The sequence below is a fragment of the Chlorocebus sabaeus genome, chromosome 21 (assembly GCF_047675955.1).
Source record: "Chlorocebus sabaeus isolate Y175 chromosome 21, mChlSab1.0.hap1, whole genome shotgun sequence".
In the NCBI taxonomy this organism is placed as follows: domain Eukaryota; kingdom Metazoa; phylum Chordata; class Mammalia; order Primates; family Cercopithecidae; genus Chlorocebus; species Chlorocebus sabaeus.
Window position 1 is genome coordinate 120,152,022 of NC_132924.1, and position 14,814 is coordinate 120,166,835.

General features: G+C 36.3%; 1 protein-coding gene across 1 annotated transcript in view; it reads left to right on the forward strand.

Moving 5' to 3' along the window:
- Positions 1-14,814, forward strand: part of CNTNAP2 (contactin associated protein 2) — a 2,242,274-nt gene that overhangs the window by 945,826 nt on the left and 1,281,634 nt on the right. The window contains exon 5 of the mRNA XM_073009464.1: positions 4,722-4,925. Coding sequence (XP_072865565.1) covers positions 4,722-4,925 — 204 coding nt within the window. The remainder of the gene's footprint in view (positions 1-4,721; positions 4,926-14,814) is intronic.

The following is a 14,814-nucleotide window of genomic DNA, read 5'->3' on the forward strand; positions in this document are numbered from 1 at the left end:
TTAAGATAGTATTTTCATTTGGACAAATGTACCAGGTTATGCAAAATGCTAATATTAGAGGAAGCTGGGTAAAAGGTATGAGAACCCTATCTTTCCAACTACTTTTTCAGCTTTTCTCTAAATCTAAAATTTTTCCAAAATAAAAAGTTTATTTATGAAAATAAAAACAAACTTCCATCAAAATTTTTATTGAAGAAGTTGGACACTTAAATGATGGTACCTTTTTAGCTAATCAAAATCCTGTTTTAGAAAACAAAATTATGAAATAAGGTTTAAAAAATGTACAGTAACAAAAACCAAACACAAACTTTATACAGTATTATCCATATGTGTATCCGTGTACATATATAAAGATTCTTTATATGCAATTTAAAATAATCACATATAGTATATTATCATTGGTTATTTCAGAAAAAAAATGAAATAATGCCTGTTTAATTTTTTTTCTTTAAGCCTTTCTGTTTCTTTCAGATCCCCTATAAAAGTAACTGAAAAAATTTTATAGGGAAGCGGTATTAAAAGTAACTCTTGAATACTTACTTGTTGGTATGCTATACTCAAATACTTTTTAATTTTTTCAGATAAATAGACTACAGTTTCACATTATATATTCTTACTTTTATAAGGGCCTTTTATGAAGATTAATAAAACATATTAATTAACTAAAACATGAAGTTTCCCTGTACTATAAATATTATATCACCCCAAACTCAAATTATTAGTGTACAATTTGGACCATGACTAAATGAAATGAAATTCTCCCTCTCTCCCTCTCACTCTCTTTATTCTTCTCCCTTCCTCCCTCAGATATATAGATAGATAGATCTATCTGTAGCTATCTATATATAGATAGATCTATCTATATCTATATCTATATCTGAGGTATGTATCTATATCTGTATCTATATATAAAGATATATCTGTATCTATAGATAAAGATATATCTATGTATATCTTTAAATATAGATATATATGAATTATTCCATACCTTAGATAGTTGGATAGATATTTAGGTAAATATGTAAAATGTAGGATATGCACCAATTAAGTACGCATTAACACTGGTGACCTTTTGTGGTTGGGATTCACTTTCTACTTTCTATATTTCTGTATTGTTTAATTTCTTTTGAGCAATAACATAGTTTGTAATAAAGTATATAACAAAGTTATCTTTTAATATTAAAATATTAAACTTAAAATTTTAATATTAAAATCTTTATATGGTAAACACTTTTTCAAATTGTCTTATTCAAAGTTAGAAAGTGAAGACTAAGGAACAATAAAATGTTTTTGAAAAAGCCCTTTCTACCATGATGATTTGATGAACTGGGCATATTACCAGCTTGCTGAGCTATTGTTAGGAACAAAATTGTGGAAACACTATGATTTTGCATTCACTTTTTGACTGGCCGTTATTGTTCAGATTGCTTAAACAGTTCAACCATACATATTTAATCACTGCATAGAAAACTTAATTCTAGGGAGTGATGAGCAATCAGGATAATAGAAGAAAAACGTGGCTTGTCCCCAAATAAGCACAATGCGTTATTAGGTATCAAATGAAATTTTAATCTATTTTTGTAGGAAACAGAGCTAAACTGTGATGAATGTTCTTTACATTATTATAGAATATCCCAGACATTTTAAAAAGTGCATGGTGTGTGTTAAAGTGTAAATATCATAGATTATTTCTAGAAATTTTATAATTTTCAAGCCAGCTCTCAGCTTATATCCACGAGAGGACATGCTGATATTTTGGAAGCATTTAATCCTTTCCTAGAAAACAACTTTTCATTTTGTTTTAGATAGATGGCTAGATAGACGGGAAAATATGTTGAAACTTTTTGTTTTTCTCTGTGGAGAATCTACCTCACAGAGCATTTTGTTTCCCAGCTGACCCTGACTACTTACCATTTGTAAAGTGAGACTTGGTCTACATGAATAGCTTTCCTTCCTGTTTTTATTAATATCTTAGGATTGTCTGAAAAAAAAATAAGCCATCTTCAACCTTTCTGTCACATTTTCTCATTGCTCTAAAAGTAAGACAGAAATGCATTAACATTTGCATAAATCAGTATTCTGTACCTAGAATTAAATGTGTTTTGATTTAGAAGAAAGTATAGAGGAGGTGATTCTTGTTCCCTGAGTACAAGCTCAGGGAACATTTACTTCCTGAGAGATGAATTAGAGCTATGTTATGTCAATTAAAATATGCTGAAGGTGTTTAAAACAATGATGTGTCTATTATTTAACTGTCACTGATAGGAAATTGACTGCAAAACTACTGTCTAGAGTTCAGAATTGACTCTCATCTGTGTTTCTTTTATCGACTTTTCAAGACAAAAAGTATGTATCACCTGCTGGATTATAACTTCAACCTGCAATCTGAAAATCAAATTCCTTTTTTTTCTCTCCTTTATTTCTCATTGCAGATGATAAAGATACTGCCATTGAAATTCAGCTGTGACAGTATATATGATTAAGCTAAAGTCTAATTGGCTTTGCAGTGTTAGCAGAAGCCAAAATTTAACAGTTGATTTTTTTTCCCTCGTATTAAAATAAACCTCTGTGATTCACAGTCTCAGAGAACAAAATTCTGTTGATTAAGAAAGTCTTTTTATGGGCAATAAAGAGCTGATTATAAGAATTAAAACTTAAAGTCATATTTTTTCTGAATGTTTTATAATGTAACATTGTACAAACTTATGTAAAAGCATAAATATTTGAGATACTAGCATAAATATTTTCAAAGTATGTGAAAGCCATCAATGATTTGAAAGGCAAGCTTAGATTTCATTTCAAGTAATATTCAAAGTGACTGTATTCACAACAATTCACTTTATAGGATGAGGTAAATTCAACACAAACAAAGAGTGGATGTGTTTCTGGGAGCTCTACATCTCTTCTGTGGCCACCACAGGGATTTATTTGGTGGTATGCTCCACTCACAAGGCAAACCAAAGTGTTTCTGGTGGTGATTGAAGTAAACAAGTGCCAGAGAACTAGGACATGAAATGAGAAAATATTTCTCTGACAGGCTTTAAACTGGCTATTATTTTTCTCTAATGTCTCCCTCTGGAGTTCTTTAACCAGACTTTGCCCAAAACCTAGAGGCTAGCTTTCTCCAGGCTTGTAATTCTAAAGTTATTAGAGCTGTTCCATTTGACTACGCTTTCTATGATTTAAAAATGAAAAGCTTACTGAAATAGTCTATTGAAAATATTTTTAACAATGAAGATTTGATCATGGTAACGAAGCTTCTAGTTGAACTCAATATTTGACCTGAATGGTTACATTGTATTTTTGTGTTTTTTTGTTTTTTTTTGTTTGTTTGTTTGACAATATTCATCGCCGCTTTATTCACAGTACCCAAAATATGGAAACAATCAAAGTGTTCATCAACAAATGAATAGATGAACAACATACAGTATATTCATGCAAATAAAAATTATTTGATCATTAAAAATAATGAAGTACTGATGCATGCTACAACATGAATAAACCTTGGGAATATTATGCTAAGTAAAATAAGACAAACACTAGTGGCCATATTTAGTATGATCCCATTTATACAAAATGTCCAGAATAGGCAAATCCATAGAGTGAAAACAGACATTGAGTTCCTACAAAATGGATGCGTTTTCTTTGATAGTGGAAGAGATCTCTCAGCCTCCAATGGAAGCAGACGTGCAGCACACCAACATGGCACAAGTATACATATGTAACAAACCTGCATGTTATGCACATGTACCCTAGAACATTGTATTTTTGAATCATTCCATGAATTGAGAATACATTGGCCAATAGTGCCTAATAAATAATATCTCATTTTTATTTCTGGTGTGAAATAAATAGTAGTTATAAAATGGATCCTCACAATCATATTTCAGATCATAGTGACAAAATTTCACTTTTTTTTTTTTAAAAAAAGATTACATACTTTCCTCATTTTAATATATTCCCCTAAAACTAAAATTAGAGCTGCTGGAGTCATAGTATATGCTGGTTATTTGTTCTTCAAACTCATACATGGATAAGTGGAGATATCTGTGTCCAATGTAGACAAAAAACAAACAATGGTGCCCAATTCTCCATTCCAAATGCAAGGAAGTAATAAGAAATTTGAGACAGACTGATTCCTAAGAATAAATGTTAAGAAGTTTCTGAAAATTAAGTTGGTTGTAAACTCTGAATACTACAACAAGGTTTACTAAAATTGTGGTGAAATATAAAAACCATTAGGAAAAAAAAATGAGAGTAGTATAAAAGATCACATTCCAAGTGCCTTCATTTTTATATCAAAGAAAGCAACTTTTTGAATAAAATATATACTTAAATCATGAGGAATTATCATTAAGGAATAAAACATTTAAGTCTCATAATCTGTTAGAGATTTAAAAATTTTACTACTTTGGGCTAAACGCTAGATTCCTAAGTTAAGATTTGAAGCATATAACCCATTGAATTTATATTACTAATTTTGTAATTAAAGTAAAATGTTCAACTGATAGAGTTTTTATGAGTATTTCTATCAATACTATCCATAAAACCTCCTTTTAAAAAAAAACAGTAAATCAAAACAAGGAATAGAATAAAAACAAAGGACTGACAATTTTTCAAGAAAAACACTTATTTAATTCTCATTTATTCTTTGCAGACACCTATTGGAAGTGGATGGTAACATAGGTGACTAAACTAATTTTTTTGTTTGTTTGTTTTAGGGGCTGATGTTATCAACTTTGATGGCCATGTTGTATTACCATATAGATTCAGAAACAAGAAGATGAAAACACTGAAAGATGTCATTGCCTTGAAATTTAAGACGTCTGAAAGTGAAGGAGTAATCTTGCACGGAGAAGGACAGCAAGGAGATTACATTACCTTGGAACTGAAGAAAGCCAAGCTGGTCCTCAGTTTAAACTTAGGTATGTTCTGATTCTCAGTACTGTTCTTTCCATTATGGATGTTCCCATTAGGAAAGCGTTCATGTTGCTCAATTCTTTAAAATGTAAATTATAAAAAGAGCTCATATTATGTTGTCAATTCATTCTTAATGTATAACCATTGGTATATAATGCAATACCTATTCATTCAAAAAATATTTATTAAACACCTCTGCTATACAAGGTGCTATACTAGTCTTTGGCCTATAGCAGGGAACAAGTAGATGAGATCCTTAAGCTCATTAAGTTCATGACCTAATGGAGGTATCAGACAACATAGCATTTATTATTCTTATTTTAAAACAACTAAGCAAAAATGAATGACTTCAAATAATAAATGTGAACCAGTTGAGTAGATTAATATCATAAGGGGAATAGGTTAATATGTCCTGTTCAAAGGCAGCAGGGCCAATATTGGAATGTGTAGTGATGAAAGCCTGTTCTGAGGAGAAAATATTTAAGATGAGATCTGAGTGATGAAAAGAAATTAGCCATGAAAACATGATAGAAATGGGATTACATAGGAAGAGAACATTGAAGACAAAAAGCATGCTCAAGAAACAGGAAGGATGCCGCTGTGCATAAATACTGTGGGTTATTAAGACAAAAGATGAAATCCAAGAGGTGGAAATTGCCCAAATCCTGTGGGATCCTGCACGGCATGCCAAATTGTTTAGATATTATTTTTAAGAATAGGAAGCTGTTGGAACGCATTAAACTGTATGGCTTTATCATCTTATTTTTAACAAGTGCATTGAGACTTCAAGAATTACTTGCGTAGATATGAGAGTCGCAGCAGAACTTCTGCATAGTTTGGGTGAGAGATAGTACTGCTTGTATGAGGTGGTTATCAGGGGAGATGCAGAGAAATATTTCAATTAAGGAAATTATTTTTGTGGTACATTCAGCATGACTTATGACAGGTTGGATATAGCGTAAGAAGAAAAGAGTAGAAATAAAGAATGAGCCCTAGGATTTGGGTTTCAGCACCAAATGGACATTAGTGTCATTTTCAGAAATAGAGAAGACTTTAGGGGGAACTCTAGAGATCAGTTTGGACATGGATAATTCTGCTTATTAAACATCTAAGTAGAACGTTCTATTATGGAAGTTGAGAAACGAGACTGAGAGAAGACTAAAATGGAGATTAAGTAGTCGTGAATAGTGAGTAGGAGAAAATGAAGAAAGTGTAGTATCACAGAAATCAAGGACACAAAAGTGGTTGTCAACTGTTGAATTCCTCTAAATGTCATGTAAGATGAAGACGGAGGGGCAAATATTGGCCTTAATAGCATGGAGGTTACTGTTAATTTCCATTCAGTGGAAGGAAAAGACAAATTTTCTAGGTAAAGAAAGAACGAAAGGCATAAGTAAATATTTTGACTACAGTTAACTAGAGAGAAAGAACACAGAGAAATGAAATGTTGGCTGCTGAAAGATCTGAATTTAAAGAAGTTATTGTTTTATGTGGGGTTGTTGTTGTTGTTATTTTTTATTTTTATTTTTTAATTTATTAACTTATTTTTGAGTCAGAGTCTCACCCTGTCACCCAGGCTGGAGTTCAGTGGCATGATCTCTGCTCACTGCCACCTCCGCCTCCCGGGCTCAAGTGATACTCCTGCCTCAGCCTCCTGAGTAGCTAGGATTACATGCTCCCCCAACCACGCCTGGCTATTTTTTGTATTTTTAGTAGAGAGAGGGTTTCACCATGTTGGCCAGGTTGGTTTCAAACTCCTGACCTCAAATGATCTGCCTGCCTTGACCTCCCAAAGTGCTGAGATTACAAGCATGAGCCACCATTCCTGAACCAGTTGTTGTTTTTTAATGGACAATAACAATGTAGGTCTGTCTGTTGATGATGTAGCTAGGATTTACATAAAGCTAAAGTGAAGATCTGCAATATTGGTACTGGCATTCAAAATTATAGTTTTGGCCAAGTAATGGTACCTCTTTCTCTTTTTTTAAATTTAAGTTCATGGGTGCATGTGAAGGATGTGCAACTTTGTTACGTAGGTAAATGTGTTCCGTGATGGTTGTCTGCACAGATCATCCCATCACCTAGGTATTAAGGCCAGTATCCATTAGCTATTCTTCCTGATGCTCCCCTTCCTCCCCACTCAACCCTCTGACAGGCCCCAGTGTGTGTTTTTCCTCCCCATGTGTTTATGTGTTCTCATCATTCAGCTCTCACTTATAAGTGAGAACATGTGGTATTTGGCTTTCTGTTCCTACATTAGTTTGCTGAGGACAATAGCCTCCGGCTCCATCCATGTCCTACAAAGGACAAGGTATCATCTCTTTTTATGGCTGCATAGTATTCCATGGTGTATATGTGCCACATTTTCTTTGTCCAGTTTATCATTGATGGGCATTTAGGTTGATTTCATGACTTTGCTATTGTGAATAGTGCTGCAATGGACATATGTGTGCATGTATCTTTATAATAGAATGACTTATATTCTTTTGGGTTTTATACTCAGTAATGGAATTGCTGGATCAAATGGTATTTCTGCCTCTAGATCTTCGAGGAGTCTTCACACTGTCCTCCACAATGATTGAACTAATTTACCCTCCCACCATCAGCATAAAAGCTTTCCTTTTTCTCTGCAGCTTCACCAGTATCTGTTGTTTTTTGACTTTTTAATAATAATCATTTTGAGATGATATCTCATTGCAGTCTTGATTTGCATTTCTCTAATGATCAGGGATGTAGAGCTTTTTATTCCTTGCTTGTTGGCCACATGCATATCTTTTTTTGAGAACTATCTGTTCATGTACTTTGCCCATATTTTAATGGGGTTGTTTGTTTTTATCTTGTAAATTTGTTTAAGTTCCTTGTAGAAGCTGCATATTAGACCTTTGTCAGATGGATAGATTGCAAAACCTGTTTCCCATTCTGTAGTTTGTCTGTTCACTCTGATGATAGTTTCTTTTACTGTGCAGAAGCTCTTTAGTTTAATTATATCCCATTTGTCAATTTTTGCTTTTGTTGCAATTGCTTTTGGTATCTCCATCATGAAATCTTTGCCTTTGCCCATGTCCTGAATGGTATTGCCTAGATTTTCTTCCACAGTTTTTATAATTTTTGGTTTTATGTTTAAGTCTTTAATTCAGCTTGAGTTGATTTTGTATATGGTGTAAGGAAGGGGTCCAGTTTCAGTTTTCTGCATATGACTAGCCAGTTCTCCCATCTCCATTTATTGAATAAGAAATCCTTTCCGAATTGTTTGTTTATGTCAGATTTGTTGAAGATCAGATGGTTGTAGGTGTACGGTCTTATTTCTGAGTTCTATACTCTGTCCCGTTGGTCTAGGTGTCTGTTCACACAAGTACCATGCTGTTTTTGTTACTGTGGCCTTGCAGTATAGTTTGAAGTTGGGTAGTGTGATGCCTCCAGCTTTGTTCTTTTTACTTAGGATTGTGTTGGTCATTAGGCCCTTTTTGGGTTTCATGTGAATTTTAAAATAGTTTTTAAAAATTTCTCTGAAGAATGTCAATGGTAGTTTTATGGGAATAGCATTGAATCTATGTATTGTTTTGGGCAGTATGGCCATTTTCATGTTGATTATTCCTATCCTTCCTATCCATGAGCATGGAATGTTTTTTCATTTATTTATGTCATCTCTGATTTCTTTGAGCAGAGGTTTGTAGCTCTTGACAAGGTCCTTCACTTCCCTTGTTAGCTGTGTCCTAGGTATTTTATGTTATTTTCAGTAATTGTGAAGGGTGGTTCATTCGTAATTTGACTCTCTGATTGCTTGTTGTTGGTTTATAGGAATGCTTGTGATTTTTGCACATTGATTTTGTATCCTGAGACTTTGCTGATGTTGCATATCAGCTTAAGAATCTTTTTGGCTAAGATGATGACTTTTTCTAGGTATAGGATGATGACATCTGCAAAGATAATCTGATTTCCTCTCTTTCTATTTGAATACCCTTTATTTCTTTCTCTTGACTGATTGCCCTGGTCAGGATAGCCAATACTATGTTGAATAGTCACAGTGAGAGAGGGCATCCTTGTCTTGTGCCAGTTTTCAAGGGGAATGCTTCTAGCTTTTGCCCATTCAGTATGATACTAGCTGTGGGTTTGTCATAGATGACTCTTATTATTTTGAGGTATGTTCCTTCAAAACCTATTTAACTGAGAGTGTTTAATATGAAGGGATGTTAAATTTTATTGAAGTACTTTTCTGCATCTACTGAGATAATCATGTGGTTTTTGTCTTTATTTATGTGATTAATCACATGTATTGATTTGTGTATACTGAACCAACCTTGCATCTCAGGGATGAAGCCTACTTGATTGCAGCAGATGCACTTTTTGATGTGCTGCTGGATTCAGTTTGCCAGTACTTTGCTGAGGAGTTTTGCATAGATTTTCATCAAAAATATTGGCGTGAAGTTTTTGTTGCTGTTGTTGTTGTGTCTCTGCCAGGTTTTGGCCTCATAGAATGTGTTAGAGAGGAGTCCTTCCTTTTAAATTTTTTGGAATAGTTGAAATAGGAATGGTATCAGCTCTTCTTTGGACCTCTAGTAGAACTCAGCTGTGAGTCTGTCTGGTCCTAGGCTCTTTTGGTTGGTAGGCTATTCATTACTGCCTCATTTTCTGAAGTCATTATTGGTCTGGCTTAGGGAATCAATTTCTTTCTGGTATAGTCTTGGGAGGATACATGTGTCCAGAAATTTATCCATTTCTTCTCGATTTTCTAGTTCATGTGCATAGAGGTGTTTATATTATTTTCTGATGGTACAGAGAATAATATAAAAATTATAGAGAACTATAAACATGTTTCTATAGGGAAATACAAATATATTTCTGTGGGGTCAGGGGTGATGCCCCCTTGTCATTTCTGGTTGTGTTTATTTGAAACTTCTCTCTTTTCTTCTTTATTAGTCTAGCTAATGGTCTATCTATTTTATTAATTATTTCAAAAAAACAGTGTATTAGTCCATTCTCACACTGCTATAAAGAACTGCCTAAGACTGGGTAATTTATAAAGGAAAGAGTTTTAATTGACTTACAGTTTCACATGACTGGAGAGGCCTCAGGAAACTTACAATCATGGCTGAAGGGGAAGCAAACACATCCTTCTTCACATGGCAGCAGGAGAGAGAAGTGCAGAGTGAAGTCAGGGAAAGTCCTTTATAAAACCATCAGATGTCATGAGAACTCACTATGATGAGAACAGCAAGGGGGAACCACCCACATGATCTAATCACCTCCCATGAAGTCCCTTCCCCAACACATGGGGATTATAAATTGGATTACAATTCAAGATGAGATTTGGGTGGGGACACAGAACCAGATCATAGTAACCAGCTCCTGGATTCATTGACTTTTGTATAGTTGTTTTTTTTTTTTTTCTTTTTTTTGAAGGATTTTTTTTGTGTCTCTGTATTCCTTCAGTTTAGCTCTGATCTTGGTTATTTCTTGTCTTCTGCTAGCTTTGGGATTTGTTTGCTCTTTGTTCTCTAGTTCTTTTAGTTGTGATGTTAGGTTGCTAACTTAAGATATTTCTAGCTGTCTGATGTGGGCATTTAGGGCCATAAATTTCCCTCTTAACACAGTTTTAGCTGCATCCCAGAGATTCTGGTACTTTGTATCTTTATTCTCATTAGTTTCAAAGAAAATCTTGATTCCTCCCTTAATTTTATTATTTACCCAAGAGTCACTAAGGAGCAGGTTGTTCAGTTTCCATGTAGTTTTATGGTTTTAGGTGAATTTCTTAATCTTGAGTTCTAATTTGATTGTGCTGTGGTCTGAGAGACTCTTTGTTATGATTTCAGTTCTTTTTCATTTGCGGTGGAGTGTTTTACTTTCAATTATGTCATCAATGTTAGAGTAAGTGCCATGTGGTGATGAGAAGTATGCATATTCTGGTGTTTTGGGGTGGGGTGGGGTCTACTTGATCCAAAGCTGAGTTGAAGTCCTGGATGTCTTTGTTAATTTTCTGCCTCGACGATCTGTCTAATATTATCAGTGGGGTATTAAAGTCTCCCATTTTTATTGTGTGGGGATCTAAGTCTCTTTGAAGACCTCTAAGAACTTGCTTTATGAATCTGGGTGCTCCAGTACTGGGTGCATATATATTTATGATAGTTAACTCTTCTTGTTGAATTTAACCTTTTACCATTATTTAATGCCCTTCTTTGTGTTTTTTGATTTTTGGTGGTTTAAAGTCTGTTTTGTCAGAAACTATGATTGCAACCCCTGCTTTTTTTCTGTTTTCCATTTGCTTCATAAATTTTTCTCCATCTCTTTATTTTGAGCCTATGTGCGTGTTTGCATGCGAGATGGGTCTCATAAAGACAGCATACTATTGGGTCTTGGCTCTTTATCCAGCTTGCCTCTGTGTCTTTTAATTGGGTCAATTAGCCCTTTTACATTTAAGGCTAGTATTGTTACATGTGGATTTGATTCTGTCATCATGATGCTACCTGGTTAGTTTGCAGACTTGTTTATGCAGTTGCTTCATAGTGTCACTGGTCTGTGTATTTTGGTGTGTTTCTATAGTGGCTGGTAATGGGCTTTCCTTTTTATATTTAGTGCTTCCTTCAGGAGCTCTTGCAAGGCAGGTCTGGTGGTAACAAATTCCCTCAGCATTTTCTTGTCTGAAAAGGATCTTATTTCTCCTTCGCTTATGAAGCTTAGTTTGACTGGATGTGAAGTTCTGGGTTGGAAATTCTTTTCTTTAAGAATATTGAATATTGGCCCCCAATCTCTTCTAGATTGTAGGGTTTCTGCTGAGAGATCCGCTGTTAGTCTGATGGGCTTCCCTTTGTAGGTGACCTGGCCTTTTGGCCTTTCTCTCTGGATGCCTTTAACATTTTTTCTTTCATTTCAACCTCAGAGAATCTGATGATTATGTGTCTTGGGGATAAACTTCTCATGGAGTATCTTACTGAGGTTCTCTGCATTTCCTGAATTTGAATGTTGGCCTTCTTGCTAGGTTGGGGAAGTTCTCCTGGATTATATCCTGAAGTATGTTTTCCAATTTGGTTCCATTCTCCCTGTCTCTCTCAGGTACCCCAGTCAGTTGTAGGTTTAGTCTCTTTATATAATCCTATATTTCTCAGAGGTGTGGTTCATTACTTTTCATTATTTTTTCCCTATTCTTGTCTGCCTGTCTTATTTCACAAAGATAGTCTTCAAGCTCTGAGATTCCTTCCCTTGCTTTGCTTGTCCTGCTATTAATACTTGTGATTGCATTGTGAAGTTCTCATAATGTGTTTTTCAGCTCTAACAAGTCAATTATGTTCCCCTCTAAACTGGGTCTTCTGGCTATCAGATCCCATATTGTTTTATCATGATTCTTAGCTTCTTTGCATGGTGTACCACATGCTCCTTTACCTCAGTGAAGTTTGTTATTGCCCACCTTCTGAAGCCTATTTCTGTCGTTTCAGCCATCTCAGTGTCAGTCCAGTTCTGAGCCCTCCTGGAGAGGTGTTGCAGTCATGTGGAGGAAAAGGGGCACTCTGGCTTTTGATTTTTTAGCATTTTTGCATTGATTGCTTCTCACTTTTGTGGGTTTATCTACTTCAATCTTTGAAGTTGCTGATTTGGGATGGGGTTTTGTGGGGTTTGTTGTTGTTGTTTTCTGTTTGTTTTTTTAATAGCCCTATTGAAGTCTGGCCACTCATCCATAGGGCTATTGTGATTTGCTGGGAGTCCACTCCAGACCCTAGTTGCCTCAATTTTTCCTGTAAGTGGAGGTATAATATTATCAATGAAGGCTGCAGGACAGCAAAATGGTAGCCTGCTCCTTTCCCTAGAAGTTTCATCCTAGGGATATACTGACCTATTGCTGGCCCAAATGTGCCTGGAGACGTGGCTCCCAACACTGTTGGGAGGTCTCACTCAGGAGAAATGAGATCAGGGTTCAACTTTAAAAAGCAGTCTGGCTGCTTTTCAATAGAGCTGCTGTGTGCTGTGTTGGAGATTTCTTCAGCCTCTAATCGGTTTGGGCTCTCCAAGGTCCACAGGCTGGACTCGCTGAGAAGCCTGAACGTCCAAGTTGGTGACCTGCCCCACCCCTCAGGCACTTCGTCCCATGGAGAACAGAGGCAAGGGTGGCCAGAGGCCACAGCTAGGAGGACCTGCCCTGTGAGGGAGTGGATGCGGGGATGGGGCACTTAAAGAAGCAGTCTGGCCATGCCTTCACAAAGCAGCTGTGTTGTGGTGGGGAACGGCCTTTTTCCCCATCAGCTTGGACTCTCCAAAGCCCACAGGCTGTGGAATGACCGAATCGTCCAATATACCCAGGTGGCGACCCTCCCCTCCCTTGGTCACTCCATCCCAGGGCTAGAAAATAGCTCTGTCATGCAGGCAGGTGTGGCTGGAGGGCCCCATTTGGGAGGTCCCACCCAGTAGGAGGAATGGATCAGGGCTCTGCTTAAAGAAGCAGTCTGACCATGATCTGGCAAAGCCACTGTATTACTCTTCTGGGGAACCCTTCTTCCTCATCTGGACCCTTTGGACTCTCCAAAGCCCACAGGCTAGAATGGCCCAGTCAACCAAATAGCAGAGATGGTGTCTGCACCTCTCCTCGAGACTCCATCTGGTCTCAGGCAGGCTTTGCCCTGTTGCCAGTGGCTGGCTGAAATTCCAAGCCAGTGGGTCTTATCGTGTAGGGTGCCATGGAAACAGGGCCCGCAGAACAGTGCCACTCGACTCCCTGTATTCTGCCCCCTTCCTACGGGTATGTGCAGACCTCCCACCTTGCCTGAGTTGCAGACACCTTTGTTGGAAATCCCAGGGTGGAGTTTGTAAAGCTCCACTCTCTCTCTGCGCATGATTGAGCGGTTGCTCTGCCAAGGCTCCACACAGCTCTGTGTGTCAGGCCCAAGGCTCTGGTGTCATGGGCCCACAAGGAGATCTCCTAATCTGTGAGTTGCTAATATCCACGGGAGAAGCATGGTTTCTTGGGGTCACAAAGTCACTCACTGCTTCCCTTGGCAGGGGTTGGGGGTTCCCTTGACTCCGTGTCGCTCCTGGGTAGGCCGTAGCCCCATCCTGCTTTTCTTCATTCTCCATGTGTGAAGTTGTTTCCCTAATCCATCTCAGTGTGAGAACCTGAATATTTCAGTTGAAAGTGTTGTCTTTACTCATCCCTTTCATTCCTCTCTTTGAGCGCTGCAGACTTCAGCTGCTTCTAATCAGCCATCTTGGCCCCTATCTCACCTGTTTCTCTTGATTGGTTAAAAATTCTAGGCTATTTGACTTATTCGTCAACTACCAATTTGAGTGGTCCAAACATTCCTGAATATGACTTGTATCCCATGTATTAACTTTTATTACTTTGAAATACAGTATTATACTAAAAATTGCAACTCCACTTAGGTTATTTTTACTGGTAATGATACATTACCTTAAAGATGTACCCTTGATTATAAAACTTTTGACATTAAAGATCTGACCCGATAGACACAATAGCTTCTATAACAAAGAAGAAAAGTCACACAAAATTCTGTATCACTTAGTTACATAAAATGTTATTTTTTACATTAAAATAAAAGTCACATTAAAATGCATGCAAAACCTGGGAAGATACAAATGTCAAATATACTGGTTTAATATCAATCATGAGTAAGAAATTATACCACTACATAATAATGCCAAGACATTAGGAGAAAATAGAGGCCAATGATATACAAGATAAGTCATAAAAGAAAAAAATATAAACACCCAATGCTTATTTTTGGTCAACTAAGTAAATACATTTTAAAGTGACAAATCAGTGTTGGTGAGTATTTCACAAAAAGGATCCTCTGTATTGTTCTGCAAGTCAGAAAATATTTTCAGGAAAATAGCTAGACAATATGTCTTTGGACATTTGCAATCTCTTACAATACAGTATTTTGGTCCAAAAAT